The sequence below is a fragment of the Manis pentadactyla genome, chromosome 15, assembly GCF_030020395.1.
Source record: "Manis pentadactyla isolate mManPen7 chromosome 15, mManPen7.hap1, whole genome shotgun sequence".
Classification (NCBI taxonomy): Eukaryota; Metazoa; Chordata; class Mammalia; order Pholidota; family Manidae; genus Manis; species Manis pentadactyla.
The window spans coordinates 18,761,136-18,779,212 of record NC_080033.1 but is presented as its reverse complement, the minus strand read 5'-3'; the positions used below and the strand labels follow the sequence as shown (position 1 = coordinate 18,779,212).

General features: G+C 40.2%; 1 protein-coding gene across 1 annotated transcript in view; it reads right to left on the bottom strand.

Annotated features, from left to right (window-relative positions):
* Positions 1–15,745, bottom strand: part of LOC118933965 (uncharacterized) — a 36,091-nt gene extending 20,346 nt beyond the window's left edge. The window contains exons 1-3 of the mRNA XM_057492854.1: positions 15,699–15,745; positions 14,605–14,937; positions 13,064–13,139 (exon numbers count right to left, since the gene is read on the bottom strand). Coding sequence (XP_057348837.1) covers positions 13,064–13,139; positions 14,605–14,937; positions 15,699–15,745 — 456 coding nt within the window. The remainder of the gene's footprint in view (positions 1–13,063; positions 13,140–14,604; positions 14,938–15,698) is intronic.
* Between the last annotated feature and the right edge of the window lie 2,332 nt (positions 15,746–18,077).

Here is an 18,077-nt window from a genome sequence, read left to right as displayed (position 1 = left end):
TCTTCTGCATACGTGGATGTTTTATTACCCTTGTCTAGCTTGGATTAACACATAGTCTACAGGCACACACCTGATCATCTACATTTGCTCTCTTACAACACTAAACTATGTTTTCTACCTTTATCTTGTATCTACTTACCACTTCAGCATTTTATTAAAAATAATAATAATAAAGAGAGAAATGTGGTATCCACATATAAATCAAGTATAAAAATCAAATGCGTATTCATATTTGAACTGACTGTTTATAGTTCATAATGCATGAGCAGAACCGAAAGTTTCTGTGATGACTGCCCTTGTACTGTTCACCACGTAACTTATTCACTATGTAAGAATTTGTTCTCCATGTAAGAACTTGTTTGTTATGCTTCAGAAGATTGGAGACTGACAAAAATTAGGCTTGGGGTAGATTAATGATTGTGCATTGAGCATTGACTCCTCTATACAGAATTTTATTGTTGTTAAGAATCATTTGATCAATAAATATGAGAGATGCCCTCACACACACACACACAAAAAAGTACACACTTCCAATTGTAAAATAAATAAGTAAACTGGGATGTAATGTATAGCATAAGGAATATAGTCAAAATATTGTAACAACTTGGTATGGTGATAGCTGGTACCTAGAATTATCATGTATATAAATGTTGAATCACTGTGTTGTACACCTGAAACTAATGTAATGTAATACTGTGTGTCAACTACCCTTCAGTAAAAAATAATATCTAGAAAAAAAAATTAATAAATAAAAGCAGGCACACAGAGAAAAAAGATCACGTAGAAAGGAAAACCCATCAGGCTATCATCAGACTTTTCAGCAAAAACCTTACAGGCAGAAGTGAGTGGCATGATATATTCAAGCCAATGAAACAGAAGGGACTCAAATAAGAATACTCTACTGAGCAAGATTATCATTTAAATTTGAAGCGGGTATTACACAATTCTCATATAAGCAAAAATGGAGGGAATTTACCTCCCAAAAGGTAAAATATATCTCTACAGTGTATTTTAAAGGGACTGCTCTAGATGGAAGTGTGTCTAAGACTAAACAGCTGTCATCAGAGAAAATAAAACCACAGCAAAAGAAGTAGACCAACTAAATAATAACCAAATCTGAAATTAAATCAGCTACCCACAAAGTCACTCAAGGGATACACAAAGACTACAGAATATGACACCTAACATACAAAGAGTGGAGGAGATAGAAAATGAAGGAAGAGAAAAAGGAATCATCAGACTGTGTTTATAATACGTATTAAGTTAGTTAACATAGAACGCTAGATAGTAAAGAAGTTGCCCTTGAACCTTTGGTAACCACAAATCCAAAGCCTGCAATGGCAATAAGTACATATCTATGGGTAATCACCCTAAATGTAAGTAACTGAATGCACCAATGAAAAGACACAGACTTATAGAATGGACAAAAAGCAAGACCCATCTTTATGCTGCCTACAAGATACTGAGTTCAAACCCAAAAACATACACAGAATAAAAGTGCAGGGATGGAAAAAGATAATTCATGCAACTAATAGGGAGAAAAAAAGCAGGTGTTCTAGTACTTGTATCAGACAAAAGAGACCTCAAAACAAAGAAAGTAACAAGAGACAAAGAAGGACATTACATAATGATAAAAGGGTCAGTCCAACAAGAAGATATAACAATGATAAATATCTATGTACCTGGGGAGGAGCCAAGATGGTGGCGTGAGTAGGACAGCGGAAATCTCCTCCCTCCCAAAAGCATACATATTTTTGAAAATACAACAAATACAACTATTCCTAAAAGAGAGACCAGAAGATACAGGAAAACAGCCAGGTTACATCTACACCTGCGAGAACCCAGCACCTCAAGAAGGGGGTAAGATACAAGCCACGGCCCGGTGGGACCCGAGCGACACCCCTACCCGAGCTCCCCGGAGGGAGGAGAGGAGTCAGAGCAGGGCAGGAAAGGGAATCCAGAACTGCTAAATACCCAGCCCTAGTCATCCGCACTGAGAGCGCAGACATACAGTGCGTGGTGTGCCGAATACTAAAAATGGAACAGTAAAACCTGCAAGCGGTTTCCCACGGCTCGTGCCCCTGGGACAAAAGAAGAGTGAGTGCTTTTTGAAAGTCTCAAAGGGACAGGAGCCTCACAGCTGGATGGAAGCATCCCGGCACACTCAGCCCAGCAGCTGGGAACCCTGGGGAACTCCAGATGACCTAACGCCCTGAGAGGCAGGGCAGCTCTGAGGCCCCGTACGGTGATAGACAGCCTCCTGTCCCTTCCCCCTCCGGTACAGCCCCGCCATAGCGTAGCAGCAGACTGAAAGCGGCCATGCCCACAGCGACCACAGAGCTTACTCCATAGCGGCCTGGGCAAGAATCAGAGACCCCATCTGCGAGCAGCGGCCCAGTACAAGCTGCTAGGGGTTGCCGTTCCCCCAGGAAAGGAAGGCCCGGAGCAAGTGGAAAGGGACTTGGTTCTTACAGCTGACAAACGCGCCAACTCCCCACGACTACCTCTATGGCCATGAAAAGGCAGAAGAATTTGATCTAGACCAGAATAACCCAGACATCCTCCCCTGAGAGGGAATCTGGGGAGATAGACTTAACCAATCTTCCTGAAAAAGAATTCAAAATAAAGGTCATAACCATGCTGATGGACTTGCAGAGAAATATGCAAGAGCTAAGGAGGGAGAATACAGAAATAATACAATCTCTGGAAGGACATAAAAGCAGAATGGATGAGAAGTAAGATGCCATTAATGGAATAGAAATGAGAGAACAGGAACGCAGAGAAGCTGAGGCAGAGAGAGATAAAAGGATCTCCAGGATGGAAGAATATTAAGAGAACTGTGTGACCAATCCAAACGGAACAATATTCACATTACAGGGGTACCAGAAGAAGAAGAGAGAGAAAAAGGGATAGAAAGTGTCTTTGAAGAAATAATTGCTGAAAACTTCCCCAAACTGGGGGAGGAAATAGTCTCTCAGACCATGGAAGCACACAGAACTCCCAACACAAGGGACCCAAGGAGGACAACACCAAGACACATAATAATTAAAATTGCAAAGATCAAAGACGAGGACAGAGTATTAAAGGCAGCCAGAGAGAGAAAAAAGGTCACCTACAAAGGAAAACCCATCAGGTTATCAACAGACTTCTCAACAGAAACCTTGCAGGCCAGAAGAGAATGGCATGATATATTTAATGCAATGAAACAGAAGGGCCTTGAATCAAGGATACTGTATCCAGCACGATTATCATTTAAATATGAAGGAGGGATTAAACAATTCCCAGACAAGCAAAACTTGAGGGAATTTGCCTCACACAAACCACCCCTAGAGGGTATTTTACAGGGACTGCTCTAGATGGAAGTACTCCTAAGGCTAAACAGACGTCACCAAAGAAAATAAAATCACAGCAACGAAACTGGAAAAATCAAATACAAACTAAAGGCAAAAAATTAAATCAACTACACACAAACGCAGTTAAAGGAAACACAAAAGAGCACAAAATAAAACACCTAATATACAAATAATGGAGGAGGAGGAATAAGAAGGGAGAGAAATAAAGAATCATCAGACTGTGTTTATAATAGCTCAATAAGTGAGTTAAGTTAGACAGTAAGATAGTAAAGAAGCTAACCTTGAATCTTTGGTAACCAGGAACCTAAAGCTTGCAATGGCAATAAGTACATAACTTTCAATAATCACCCTAAATGTAAATGGACTGAATGCACCAATCAAAAGACACAGAATAATAGAATGGATAAAAAAGCAAGACCCATCTACATGCTGCTTACAAGAGACTCACCTCAAACCCAAAGACATGCACAGACTAAAAGCCAAGGGATGGAAAAAGATATTTCATGCAAACAACAAAGAGAAAAAAGCAGGTGTTGCAGTACTAGTATCAGACAAAATAGACTTCAAAACAAAGAAAGTAACAAGAGATAAAGAAGGATATTATGTAATGATAAAGGGTTCATTCCAACAAGAGGATATAATCATTATAAATATAATATGCACCCAATACAGGAGCACCAACATATGTGAAACAAATACTAAAAGAATTAAAGGAGGAAATAGAATGCAATGCATTCATTTTAGGAGACTTCAACACACCACTCACTCCAAAGAACAGATCCACCAGACAGAAAAGTAAGGACACAGAGGTACTGAACAACACACTAGAACAGATGGACCTAATAGACATCTATAGAACTCTACACCCAAAAGCAACAGGATACACATTATTCTCAAGTGCACATGGAACATTCTCCAGAATAGACCACATACTAGGCCACAAAAAGTGCCTCAGCAAATTCAAAAAGATTGAAATTCTACCAAACAACTTCTCAGACCACAAAGATATAAAACTAGAAATAAATTGTACAAAGAAAGCAAAAAGGAACACAAACACATGGAGGCTTAACAACATGCTCCTAAATAATCAATGGATCAACGACCAAATCAAAATAGAGATCAAGCAATATATGGAAACAAATGACAACAACAACAGAAAGCCCCAACTTCTGTGGGACGCAGAGAAAGCAGTTTTAAGAGGAAAGTATATAGCAATACAGGCATATTTAAAGAAGGAAGAACAATCCCAAATGAACAGTCTAAAGACACAATTATCGAAATTGGAAAAGGAAGAACAAATGAGGCCTAAAGTCAGCAGAAGGAGGGACATAATAAAGATCACATAATAAATAAATAAAATTGAGAAGAATAGAACAATAGAAAAAAAATCAATGAAACCAAGAACTGGTTCTTTGAGAAAATAAACAAAATAGATAAGCCCCTAGCCAGACCTATAAAAAGAAAAAGAGAATCTACACACATCAACAAAATCAGAAGTGAGAAAGGAAAAATCATGACGGACCCCACAGAAATACAAAGAATTATTAGATAATACTACAAAAAACTATAGCTAACAAGCTGGAAAACCTAGAAGAAATGGACAGCTTCCTAGAAAAATACAAACTTCCAAGACTGACCAAGGAAGAAACAGAAAATCTAAACAGACCAATTACCAGCAAAGAAATTGAATCGGTAATCAAAAAATCACCCAAGAGCAAAACTTCCGGGCCAGATGGATTTACCGCGGTGTTTTATCAGACATACAGATAAGACATAATATCCATTCTCCTTAAAGTTTTCCAAAGAATAGAAGAAGAGGGAATACTTCCAGACTCATTCTATGAAGCCAGCATCACCCTAATACCAAAACCAGGCAAAGATCCCCACCAAAAGCGAAAATTACAGACCAATATCCCTGATGAACAAACATGCAAAAATACTCAACAAAATATTAGCAAATAGAATTCAAAAATACATCAAGAGGCTCATATACCATGATCAAGTGGGATTCATTCATCTCAGGGATGCAAGGATGGTACAACATTCGAAAATCCATAAACATCATCCACCACATAAACAAAAAGAAGGACAAAAAAAAATCACATGACCATTTCCATAGACGCTGAAAACGCATTAGACAAAATTCAACATCCATTCATGATAAAAACTCTCAGCAAAATGGGTATAGAGGGCAAGCACCTCAACATAATAAAGGCCATATATGATAAACCCACAGCCAACATAATACTGAACAGCGAGAAGCTGAAAGCATTTCCTCTAAGACTGGGAACAAGACAGGGATGCCCACTCTCCCCACTGTTATTCAACATAGTACTGGAGGTCCTAGCCATGGCAATTAGACAAAACAAAGAAACACAAGGAATTCAGATCGGTAAAGAAGAAGACAAACTGTCACTATTTGCAGATGACATGATATTGTACATAAAAAACCCTAAAGACTCCACTCCAAAACTACTAGAACTGATATATGAATACAGAAAATTTGCAGGATACAAACTTAATACACAGAAATCTGAGGCTTTCCTATACACTAACAATGAACTAATAGAAACAGAAACCAGGAAAACCACTCCATTCACAATTGCATCAAAAAGAATAAAATACCTAGGAGTAAACCTAACCAAGGAAGTGACATATGAATACCCCAAAAACTGCAAGACATTCTTAAGAGAAATTAAAGAAGACACTAACAAATGGAAACTCTTCCCATACTCTTGGCTAGGAAGAATTAATATCGTCAAAATGGCTATCATGCCCAAAGCAATCTACAGGTTTAATGCAATCCCTATCAAATTACCAACAGCATTCTTCAATGAACTGGAACAAACAGTTCTAAAATTCACATGGAACCACCAAAGACCCCGAATAGTCAAAGCAATCCTGAGAAGGAAGAATAAAGTGGGAGGGATCTCGCTCCCCCAATTCAAGCTCTACTACAAACCCACAGTAATCAAGAGAGTTTTGTACTGGCACAAGAACAGAGCCACAGACCAGTGGAACAGAATAGAGTCACAAGACATTAACCCAAACATATATAGTCAATTAATACATGATAAAGGAGTCATGGACATACAGTGGGGAAATGACAGCCTCTTCAACAGCTGGTGTTGGCAAAACTGGACAGCTACATGTAGGAGAATGAAACCGGATCATTGTCTAACCCCATACACAAAAGTAAATTTGAAATGGATCAAATACCTGAATGTAAGCCATGAAACCATAAAACTCTTAGAAAAAAACATAGGCAAAAATCTCTTGGACATAAACAGGAGCGACTTCTTCATGAACATATCTCCCCAGGCAAGGGAAACAAAAACAAAAATGAACAAGTGGGAATATATCAAGCTGAAAAGCTTCTGTACAGCAAAGGACACCAACAAGAGAACAAAAGGCATCCTACAGTATGGGAGAATATATTCATAAATGACAGAACCAATAAAGGGTTGACATCCAAAACATATAAAGAGCTCACACACCTCAACAAACGAAAAGCAAATAATCCAATTAAAAAATGGGCAGAGTTGCTGAATAGACAGTTCTCTAAAAAAGAAATTCAGATGGCCAATAGACACATGAAAAGATGCTCCATATCGCTTGTCATCAGAGAAACGCAAATTAAAACCGCAATGAGATATCACCTCACACCAGTAAGGACGGCTACCATCCAAAAGACAAACAACAACAAATGTTGGCGAGGTTGTGGAGAAAGGGGAACCCTCCTACACTGCTCATGGGAATGTAAATTAGTTCAAACATTGTGGAAAGCAGTATGGAGGTTCCTCAAAATGCTCAAAATAGAAATACCATTTGACCCAGGAATTCCACTTCTAGGAATTTACCCTAAGAATGCAGCACTCCAGTTTGAAATAGACATATGCACCCCTTTGTTTATCGCTGCACTATTTACGATAGCCAAGATATGGAAGCAACCTAAATGTCCATCAGTAGATGAATGGATAAAGAAGAAGTGGTACATATACACAATGGAATATTACTCAGCCATAAGAAAAAAACAGATCCTACCATTTGCAACAACATGGATGGAGCTAGAGGGTATTATGCTCAGTGAAATAAGCCAGGCAGAGAAAGACAAGTACCAAATGATTTCATTCATATGTGGGGTATAAGAACAAAGGAAAACTGAAGGAACAAAACAGCAGCAGAATCACAGAACCCAAGAATGGACTAACAGTACCCAAAGGGAAAGGGACTGGGGAGGATGGGTGGGGAGGGAGGAATAAGGGCAGGGAAAAAGAAAGGGGGCATTACGATTAGCATGTATAGTGTGTGGGGGGGCATGGGGAGGGCTGTGTAACACAGAGAAGACAAGTAGTGATATTAAAGCATCTTACTACGCTGATGGACAGTGACTGTGAAGGGGTATGTGGGGGGGACTTGGTGAAGGGGTGAGCCTAGTAAACATAATGTCCTTCATGTAATTGTAGATTAATGATACCAAAATAAAAAAGTAAAAAAATAAAATAAATAAATGGAAAAAAAAATGGGCAAAGGAACTGAGCAGTTCTCCAAAGAAGAAATTCAGATGGCCAACAGACACATGAAAAGATGCTCCACATCGCTACTCATCAGAGAAATGCAAATTAAAACCACAATAAGATATCACCTCACACCAGTAAGGACGGCTACCATCCAAAAGACAAACAACAACAAATGTTGGCGAGGTTGTGGAGAAAGGGGAACCCTCCTACACTGCTCATGGGAATGTAAACTAGTTCAACCATTGTGGAAAGCAGTATGGAGGTTCCTCAAAAAGCTCAAAATAGAAATACCATTTGACCCAAGAATTCCACTTCCAGGAATTTACCCTAAGAATGCAGTAGCCCAATTTGAAAAAGACAGCTGCACCCCTATGTTTATCGCAGCACTATTTGCAATACCCAAGAAATGGAAGCAACCTAAGTGTCCATCAGTAGATGAGTGGATAAAGAAGATGTGGTACATATACACAATGGAATATTATTCAGCCATAAGAAGAAAACAAATCCTACCATTTGCAACAACATGGATGGAGCTAGAGGATATTATGCTCAGTGAAATAAGCCAGGCAGAGAAGGACAAGTACCAAATGATTTCACTCATATGTGGAATATAAGAACAAAGAAAAACTGAAGGAACAAAACAGCAGCAGAATCACAAACCCAAGAAAGGACTAACAGTTACCAAAGGGAAATGGACTGGGGAAGAGATGGGTGGGAAGGGAGGGATAAGGGGGGGAGAAAAAAGGGCACCTTACGATTAGCATGTGTAATGCGGAGGGGAGGCACGGGGAGGGCTGTGCAACAGAGAGAAGACAAGTAGTGACTCTACAGCATCTTACTACACTGATGGACAGTGACTAATGGGGTATGTGGGGGGCACTTGGTGAAGGGGGGAGTCTAGTAAACATAATGTTCCTCATGTAATTGTAGATTAATGATACCAAAAAAAAAGCAAAAACAACAACAAAAAGACAGTGGAATACAATAAAACAACAACAAAAGCAACAACAAAATATCTATGTACCCAACACAGAAGCACCTATATATGTGAAACAAATACTTACAGAATTAAAGAGGGAAATAGAATGTACTGTATTCATTTGAGGAGACTTCAACACACCACTCAACAGATCAACAAGACAGAATATAAGAACACAGAGGCACTGAACAACACATTAGAACAAATGGACCTAACAGACATCTACAAAACACTCCATCCCAAAGAAGCAGGATACACATTCTTCTCAAGTGCACATGGAACATTTTCCAGAATAGATCACATACTAGGCCATGAAAAAAGCCTCAGCAAATTCAAAAACATTGAAATTGTACCAACCACCCTCTCAGATCATAAAAGTGTAAAACTAGAAATAAGTTGTACCTAGAAAATGAAAAGGCTCACAAACACATGGAGGCTTAATAACATGCTCCTAAATAGTCAATGGATCAATGACAAAATAAAAAGAGATCAAGCAATATATGGAGACAAATGAAAATAACAGCACAATGCCCAACTTCTGTGGGACACAGCAAAGGCAGTTCTAAGAGGAAAGTAAATAGCAATCCAGGCCTATTTCAAGAAGGAAGAACAATCCCAAATGGGAAGTCTAAATTGACGATTACAGAAACTGGAAAAAGAAGAACAAATAAGGGCCAAAGTCAGTAGATGGAGGGATATAATAAAGATCAGAGAAGAAATAAAATTAAGAAGAATAAAACAATACAAAAAATTAAACCCAAGACCTGGTTCTTTGAGAAAATAAACAAAACAGGCAAGACCCTAGCCAGACTTATCAATAAAAAAAGAAAACCTGTACACATTAAACAGAATCAGAAATGAGAAAGGAAAAGTCACTGCAGACACCACCAAAATACAAAGATTAGAGAATACTATGAAAAATTACATGCTACCAAACAGGATAACTTAGAAGAAATTGACAACTTTCTAGAAAAATACAACCTTCCAAGACTGACTAAGAAACAGAAAATCTGAACAGACCAATTACCAGCAATGAAATTGAATCAGTAATCAAAAAACTACTCAAGAACAAAACTACTGGACCAGATGTCTTCAGCACTGAATTTTACGACCCATTTAGAGAAGAATAATACCCATTTTCCTTAAACTTTTCCAAAAAGTAGAAGAGAAGGGAATACTTCCAAACTTATTCTATGAGGCCAGCATCACTCTAATACCAAAACCAGGTAAAGACATCAAAAAGAAAGAAAACTACAGACCAGTATCGGTGATGAACATAGATGCAAAAGTCCTCAAAAAAATATTCGCAAGCCAAATTCACAAATACATCAAGAGGATCATACATCATGATCAAGTGGGATTCACCCCAGGGATGCAAGGATGGTACAACATTCGAAAATCCATCAACATCATCCACTGTATCAATAAAAAGAAGGACAAAAATCACATGATCATCTCCATAGATGCTGAAAAAGCATTTGACATATTGAATATCCATTCATGATAAAAAATCTAAAAAAAATGGGTATAGAGGGCAAGTACCTCAACATAATAAAGGCCATTTATGAGAAACCCACAGCCAACATTATACTTAACAGCGAGAAGCTGAAAGCTTTTCCTCTGAGATCAGGAACAACACAAGGATGCCCACTCCCCCTCTTTTATTCAGCATACTACCGTAGGTCCTAGCCACAGCAATCAGACAACAGAAAGAAATAAAAGGCATCCAGATTGATAAAGAAGAAATCAAACTGTCACGGTTTGCAGATGACATGATATTGTACATACAAACCCTAAAGAATCTACTCTAAAATTGCTACAACTAACACATGAAACTGTATTATTGTCTAACCCCATACACAAAAGTAAACTAGAAATGGACCAAAGACCTGAACATAAGTCATAAAACCAAAAAACTCTTATAAGAAAACATAGACAAAAATCTCTTGAATATAAACTTGAGCAACTTTTTCCTGAATGCATCTTGGGTAAGGGAAACAAAGGCAAAAATGAACAAATGGGACTACATGAAGCTAAGCTTCTGGTACAGCAAAGAACACCATCACAAGAACAAAAAGGCATCCTACAGTATGGGAGTATATATTTGTAAACGACATATCCAACAAGGGGTTCAGACCCAAAATATATAAAGAACTCACATGCCTCAACACCCAAAAACCAAATAACCTGATTAAAAAATGGGCAGAGGATATGAACAGACACTTAGCCAAAGAAGAAATTTAGATGGCCAACAGACACATGAAAAGATGCTCCACATTGCTAATTATGAGGGAAATGCAAACTAAAACCAGAATGAGATATCATCTCACACCAGTTAAGATGGCCAACATCAAAAAAGTTTGGAACCACAAATGATGGCAAGGATGCAGAGAAAGGGGTACCTTCTGACACTGTGGGTGGTGATGCCGGGGTTCTTGTTTGCGTAGAAAAATGAACTTCGCAAACACCCAAGGTAGGAGAGCTAGGGTAGAGGCATTTATTTAGAGATAAACTGAGAGGACAGAACTCCTGCCACATGAGAGAAGGGGACAAGAGAGTCCATGGTTAGCTCATTGTCTAGGGGTTTTATGGGCAGTTGAGGATTTTCAGGAAGGGGGGTAAAGGGCTGGGAGTGCAGACTTGTTGAGTTGTCCCAGAATGCTCATTTTTGATGAGTAACAGAAGAAATTTGGTGCTCTGATTCTTTCTTAGGATACCAGTTTCCCTATGGGAGCATGTCAATTAAGACTGCCTGCCCTGACCCCAAGGTGGGCTGGGTTGTTGCCTGCTTGCTAAAGTGTGTTAAGAATCTTACTTCTTAACTTCTTGGGCTGTTTATAGTTGGGCTTGCTTACTGAATTAATCTTTTTCCTAGATTGCAGATTACTTGATTAGGATCAGAGAAGGAAATAACAGCACATAGGGACACTTGAAAATAAGGTAGGCCTTTCAGCAGGCTAAGGTAAATTTTACAGTGTCATGATCTAAATTGATACAGTGAAGTCACACGTTATGCTGAGACATCTCTGTTTATCTGCAAAACCCTCAAACATTGCAGGCCAAGTTGCTCGTGGCCTCTTGAGTTTTAACTGATTTCACTGAAGATGTCTATATTTCAGTCTGGTATCTCTACACTAGAGAATTAGTGTGACTGTGACTCTGCATAATGCTTAACACAGAGTTTCCATAGGGACTTCTTTACACATTGTTACATTATTCTGACTCTAATTATCTTGCTCTCCTTTGTCTCCAGAAATATTAACCCAACTCTGACTAAACGTACGTCCCTGTCTCAGTGGGAATGTAACTAGTTCAACCATTCTGGAAAGCAATATGGAAGTTCCTCAAAAAACTAAAAATAGATATCCACTTCACCCAGTAATTCCACTCCTAGGAATTTACCCAAAGAAAATAAGTTCTCAGATGCAAAAAGACATATGTACGCCTATGTTTACTGCAGCACAATTTACAATAGCCAAGATATGTAAGTGTTCATCATCTGAATGGATAAAGAACATGTGCTTACATACACTCAATGAAATACAACTCACCCATGAGAAAGAAACAAATGCTACCATTTTCAACAACATCATTGGATCTAGAGGTTATTATGCTCAGTGAAATAGGTCACGAAGAGAAAGACAAATACCAAATAATTTCCCTCATTTGTGGAGTACACCAATGAAGCATATCTGAAGGAACAAACACAGCACTGGACTCAAAAAAGTCAAAAAGGGACGGGTGGTTATAAAAAGGGAGAGGTGGTGGAGGACGGGTGGACAGGGAGGAAGAAGGGGATTGAGGGGTATTATGATAAGTACACATGGTGTGGGGGGGATCACGGGGAAGACAGTGTAGCACAAATAAGACCAGTAGTGAGTCTGTGGCGTCTTCCTACACTGACAGACAGTGACTGCAAAGGGGTATGGAGGGGGAACTCGATATTATGCATGAATGTAGTAACTATATTGTTTTTCATGTGAAAGGTTTGTAAAAGTGTATAGCAATGAAACCTTAATAAAAAATTCAAAATTAATAAATTCATTTAAAAAATTAAGTATGGAAGTGGTGTGTACTTATATAAACTGCATTTCAGGATACTAAAGGGGTATTACAAAGTATTTGCTAAAAAAAGGGAAAATGCTCTATGAGAGGGTTGAACACCAGTGTTCTACATGGTGCATGTGGATTTCTGAAAGAATACTGCTTACCTTTTTCAAAGGAACTTTGACAGCGATGAAACGAGTCCCTGGTATGTGCTGTAAAACTGGGATACAGTCTTTCCACCTGTTAATACATTTTCTTGTTAGACAAATTGTAGGTCGGCCAGTCTCTCTGCATAGAATGAAGTCTCCTTGAACATGAAAAGCAGAACCCAAAAGTAGGTCCTCTCTTCTCCCTACTCTGCACTTTGCTGCTCCACTTATTGAATCAACCCCACCTGGTAACAATCTATACTCCCCCTTCTGCCTGCTTCCCCATCTTGAAAACAGACAAGGCAGCAGAACAGTGCAAAGGGCTCCACAAATAAGACACATCTAACACCACAGGTGGCCAGAACTCCTGCGTCCCCAATAAAATCTAGCCCAGTCCTGAACACTAAGGTGTCGTTAATACACACATGTTGACTGAAACCGTTTACGTCCAATTTTTCCACTTTACACTTTAGTTTTAGTCCTAACACAACCGATGCCATCAAATGCAACCAGTAGCGAACTTCAAGTTCATATTTTAAAAGAGAACCTGATAAAGGGGCCGTGAACTTCACTTACTAAGGCTAGGAGTGATAGTAAAAAGGTAGTATTTGAGCTGCCTTCGGTAGGATTTATACAGAATCAAGTAAGGTTAGTTTAGCATTCCTGAAGTATAGAAAGTGAGGGCAAAAGTTGACGCAAGATGGGGCTGGGCAAAGAGAGGGGATTCTAGACCACGCAGAGTCTTAAAGATCACGCAAAAGAGTTTGTTTTTATTCTTAAAGCACTGTTTTTGTGTGATATTTAGGAGAACTTTCCAGGTTGCCTCTTAAAAAAATGTCTTATGTGAAGAATGGACTGGAAGGAAACAGGGATCGATAAATATATACACTAATCAGGACCTAGAAGCAATAGAGCAAGCAAGTTCTGTATTAGGATTCTGACGGAGGAGAGAGGACAGATTCAAAAGACATTCAGGACATAAAACGAAGGGGACTTGGTGAGGTGTGACATGGAGGAAAGCAAGGTCTCAAGGAAGAAGAAGAGTTCACTGAACATAAAAGCAAAGCCTCAAAATTAATCATTGGAATATACGGAGGCCGATTTCTCAAATGAGACCGGTTAGAAAGCAACAGGATGCCCTTGGCCATTCCTGGGAACAGTACACAATTTTTCGGTGAAAAGTTTGGTTGTACTGGTGGGTTTTTTCATTCAACCTTCGCTCTTCTTACTCCTCTTTTCTGTGCAAAAATAGCACAGCTTGAGGAATGCGGGGGACCCCATTTTGGTAAGTAAGGGGTGTCCCCAACACTGACAGACCCATCTTAAAGGGCAGTACCTCTCTATTTCACCGGGGGAACCATGGCCCGCGCCTCGCTTCTGAAATCAAAAACACCAGGCTGTCCACGTCACCTCCTGTGAGAGGAGCAGCGAAGGCGTCACAGCCTCCCGGGAAGAGGCGGGCGGGCCACGCGCGGCGGCGGCGGCAACGCTCAGGCAGCTACCGAGGCGCAGGAGGTGCGGGCGGTACGGGCCCGCACCGGGCCGAGGCTGCTTACCTTTTGGGGACGTGGCCTCCACCTTTCTCCTTTTGCCGGAGGGCCGTCCAGAGAAGACGCGTCTCTGGCCCTAGTGGTGGCGGGCATGATGCCGTTGGCTCCTCTGCGCCCCAAGGTGCCGCCCACGCAACGCCAAGAGCGACAGAGCCGCCGGGCCGGCGCCCTCGGCGAGAACTGGATTTCCGACGGGAAGACTTCACGCCGCAGCCCCTCGCCTCCTGCTGCTGCGCATGCGGCACCGCCCACGGTGCTATCATCCCCGCCCCGGCCGACAGGATTCCGGGGGCCACAGCGCCCTCCTCAGCCGGCGGTGGGTAGCGCAGGTCGATGAGCCTGCAAACCCCTCAGGATCCAAAGAAAACACAGGTCACGGACAGAATCAAAGCGACATCCCGCCCCTCCGTTCCCTTGCGCGGTTCTTCGGGCAGTTTTCAAGGGCCTACACTCTCTTTTGCTGTACATGTATTTTTTTCTTTTTAAGCTTGCAAACTGATTTTTTTTTGGCTTTTTTTTGTATCATTGATTGCATATGTATTTAAATATATAAGTACCTACTTGTACATATATGCGTGTCCTCTATTTTATATAAAAGCACCACACTAGATACATATATTCTTCAATCTATCTTACATGCTGATTTTCCTGGTCAGTTTATGCAAACAGCCTTTCTATTCTTTCTAATGGCTGCAAAGTACTCCACTGATTATAAGTACCACCATTTACATAATCTGCCCAGTACTGATAAACTTTCAGTTGTTTTCAATTTTCTGTCCCACTTAAAGACAGGCTGCAATGTGAACATTCCTACACATGTATACAATTATAACTAAATTCCTAGTACAACAGCTGGAATGAAGGATATGCACACTTAAAATTTTACGAGATACAGCCTAACTACTCTCCAAAAATACTGTATCAACCTACCTTCCCACTCCTAGTGAAACCTCTTTTGGGTTCCTGTCATGTGCCAGATGTCACGCTAGAGGTGGACAAGTACGTATTTACATTTTAGAAAGTATCAAGAAATAACAGAGAGGTGAGAATGAAGCTTGAGTCTGAAATTTGCACACAGTACCAGGCATAAGGAACTGTACTTGTTAGAAAAACTCTGAATTCTGCCACAGCGGGACAGCGAAGACATCATGTCCTACAGTACGTCTGAAGGCAGAGTACAGTACTAAATGACAGATTAAACTGTAGAAAATTATAATGCTGAATTTATTTTCTAATTTCCGGAAGTACCTTACGTACACTGTTCCTGTTCTTTGCAACCATCTAGAGATGGGAAAACAGAGAGGTCAGGGTTATTGAATGAATGAATGAACGAATGAACGAATGGGTAAAAAGACCACTAGCTTTAACATTGCTGGGACAGTCATATTCTGACCAAGTTTAAATCCACAAGCATTTACAATTTGAATTACGATAATTAAGAGGGGGTCAATGTTAGTAAATTGCTACTTGGAGAAAGAAAAGACATAAATTAGCCTGGCATAGCTTGCAAAGTTACAATTAGGTAACTCAAATTTAGTGATAGATATTCTTTTAGAATTCATGGAAAAAATACCCTTTTAGAATAAAATCATAAAATATTAGAATTCATGAACAAGATAACCAATAGGCATGTAGAGCCCAAAAGAACAAATGGTACAAATATCTACACACATGACTATATACAAACTGTGACATGAATCTATCAGAAACTAGAAAAACTGTATTGATCCTGCACTTCCACTTTGCTAAAAGATAAAGCTTCAAGTGGAAACTGAAAGGAAAGGAGCGACACACAGCAGCAATTCACCGGAGAATTCCGCTTTATTAGGGAAAGGCGCTGGGTTATATAGGAAGGGGCATGGGGTGATTGTGGTGTCACTTCTACGGGGCTGGTGGCTATTGGCTAGGTACTGGGATTAGGGGGGCGAGGGGTGATTGGGGTTCAGGTGGCACCAGCGGGAACCGAGGACCCGGAAGAGAAGCAGCAATTTCGCCATCTTATGGGTGGGGGCCCTTCAGTATTCACCCTTAACTTGTTTTAAATTTTGTATTTCTCTTGTTAACCCTGGGTGCAGTTTGGGTTCCTTTTACTTTCTCTGTTACATTTTCCTGTGTTTAAACTCAATGATGAATCTGAAAATGCTCATCAAAACATTTGAAAAATTTAAGAACACATATTGCCGGGACATCTGGCAAGCGGGCACCAAATTTTGCTCTGGGTGGCCTTGGGGGCAGGGCACAGCCTCTCTTGGGCCTCAGTTTCCCCACCTGTGAAACCAACGTGTGGCCAAGAGAGAAGGGCACGGCTTAAACGAATCTAAATTTGTTTTTGTTTTTTCTTAAGCAATTGCAATTATCTGGCACGTGTCTTTCTCAGGAGGTGCTATGCGATGGAAAGGGGACTGGACAGAGTTAGGAGCTAGCTCTGCCACAGTTTTTTTTTTGAGTATCATTAACGTACAATTATATGAGCAACATCATGGTTACTAGACTCCCCCCATTATCAAGTCCCCACCACATACCCCACTACAGTCACTGTCCATCAGAAACAAACTCAGTTATGGCTGACACAGGAAAATCCAGACTGGGGCATAACAGAGTTTCCAGAAAGTATGTGAACTAACAAAGATTGCGTCTTTGGATGGGACTGCGTTCAGCATGAGGTAAAAAGAACGCCTTAATAGGTATGTAGTGGGATGGGAAATACAGGAATGAGGGCTATTTGGAGCACTGAACAACATAATTGACACTAACGAAATCTACTGCTATCTGGGAGGGCCCCCAGGTACCAAACCGCAGGGGTTTAAGGGATTCCAGTCTTGAATCAAATCAAAAAGTGACAATGGAGAGAGTAAGGAAGAGCCTCAGGGGTGGATGGACTTGTTCTGTTACACCAAGACACTCCCAGTTGTCCCGAAGAAGAGTACGAAATACAGGAGGTGGGCCTCTGGGACAAGGCAATACCTAACCATAAACCTAAGTCTTTAAGTCAGGGAAGGGCTTAATGCTAAGTTCCAGAGTGTTAGACCAAAGCTCTTTAGGTTCTGCCTCCTACATTTAAGATTCTGGTAGAGCTTAATGTGTGTTCAGCCTGCAGGTAACATCAAAAGGCTGGATCTATGGAAAGAAAATAGTTACAAAGGTTGGGAACCAGGAAAGGCCTAATTAAGGATTTTCCTAAAAGAATTGAATGTTGGAACTGAGTATTTTAGTATGTAAACATTTCACTGCTACCAGAATTTGTCTGACCACAATCACCACAATCTTACATGACCAAATTACATTACCTATCGATGCCTTTGATTCCCATGGAAGCAGAGAAGAGAGAGACTGGTGTGGCTTGCAGACATTTACCATATATCAGTAGCCTCACATTACATGCTAATATCATGGAAGAAGGCTATCTCAGATATGAAGCTTAGGGAGAAAAATCTTAAGAAACATTTTCCTTTTTTGTTTTTCTAACATTTTTTCTTTAT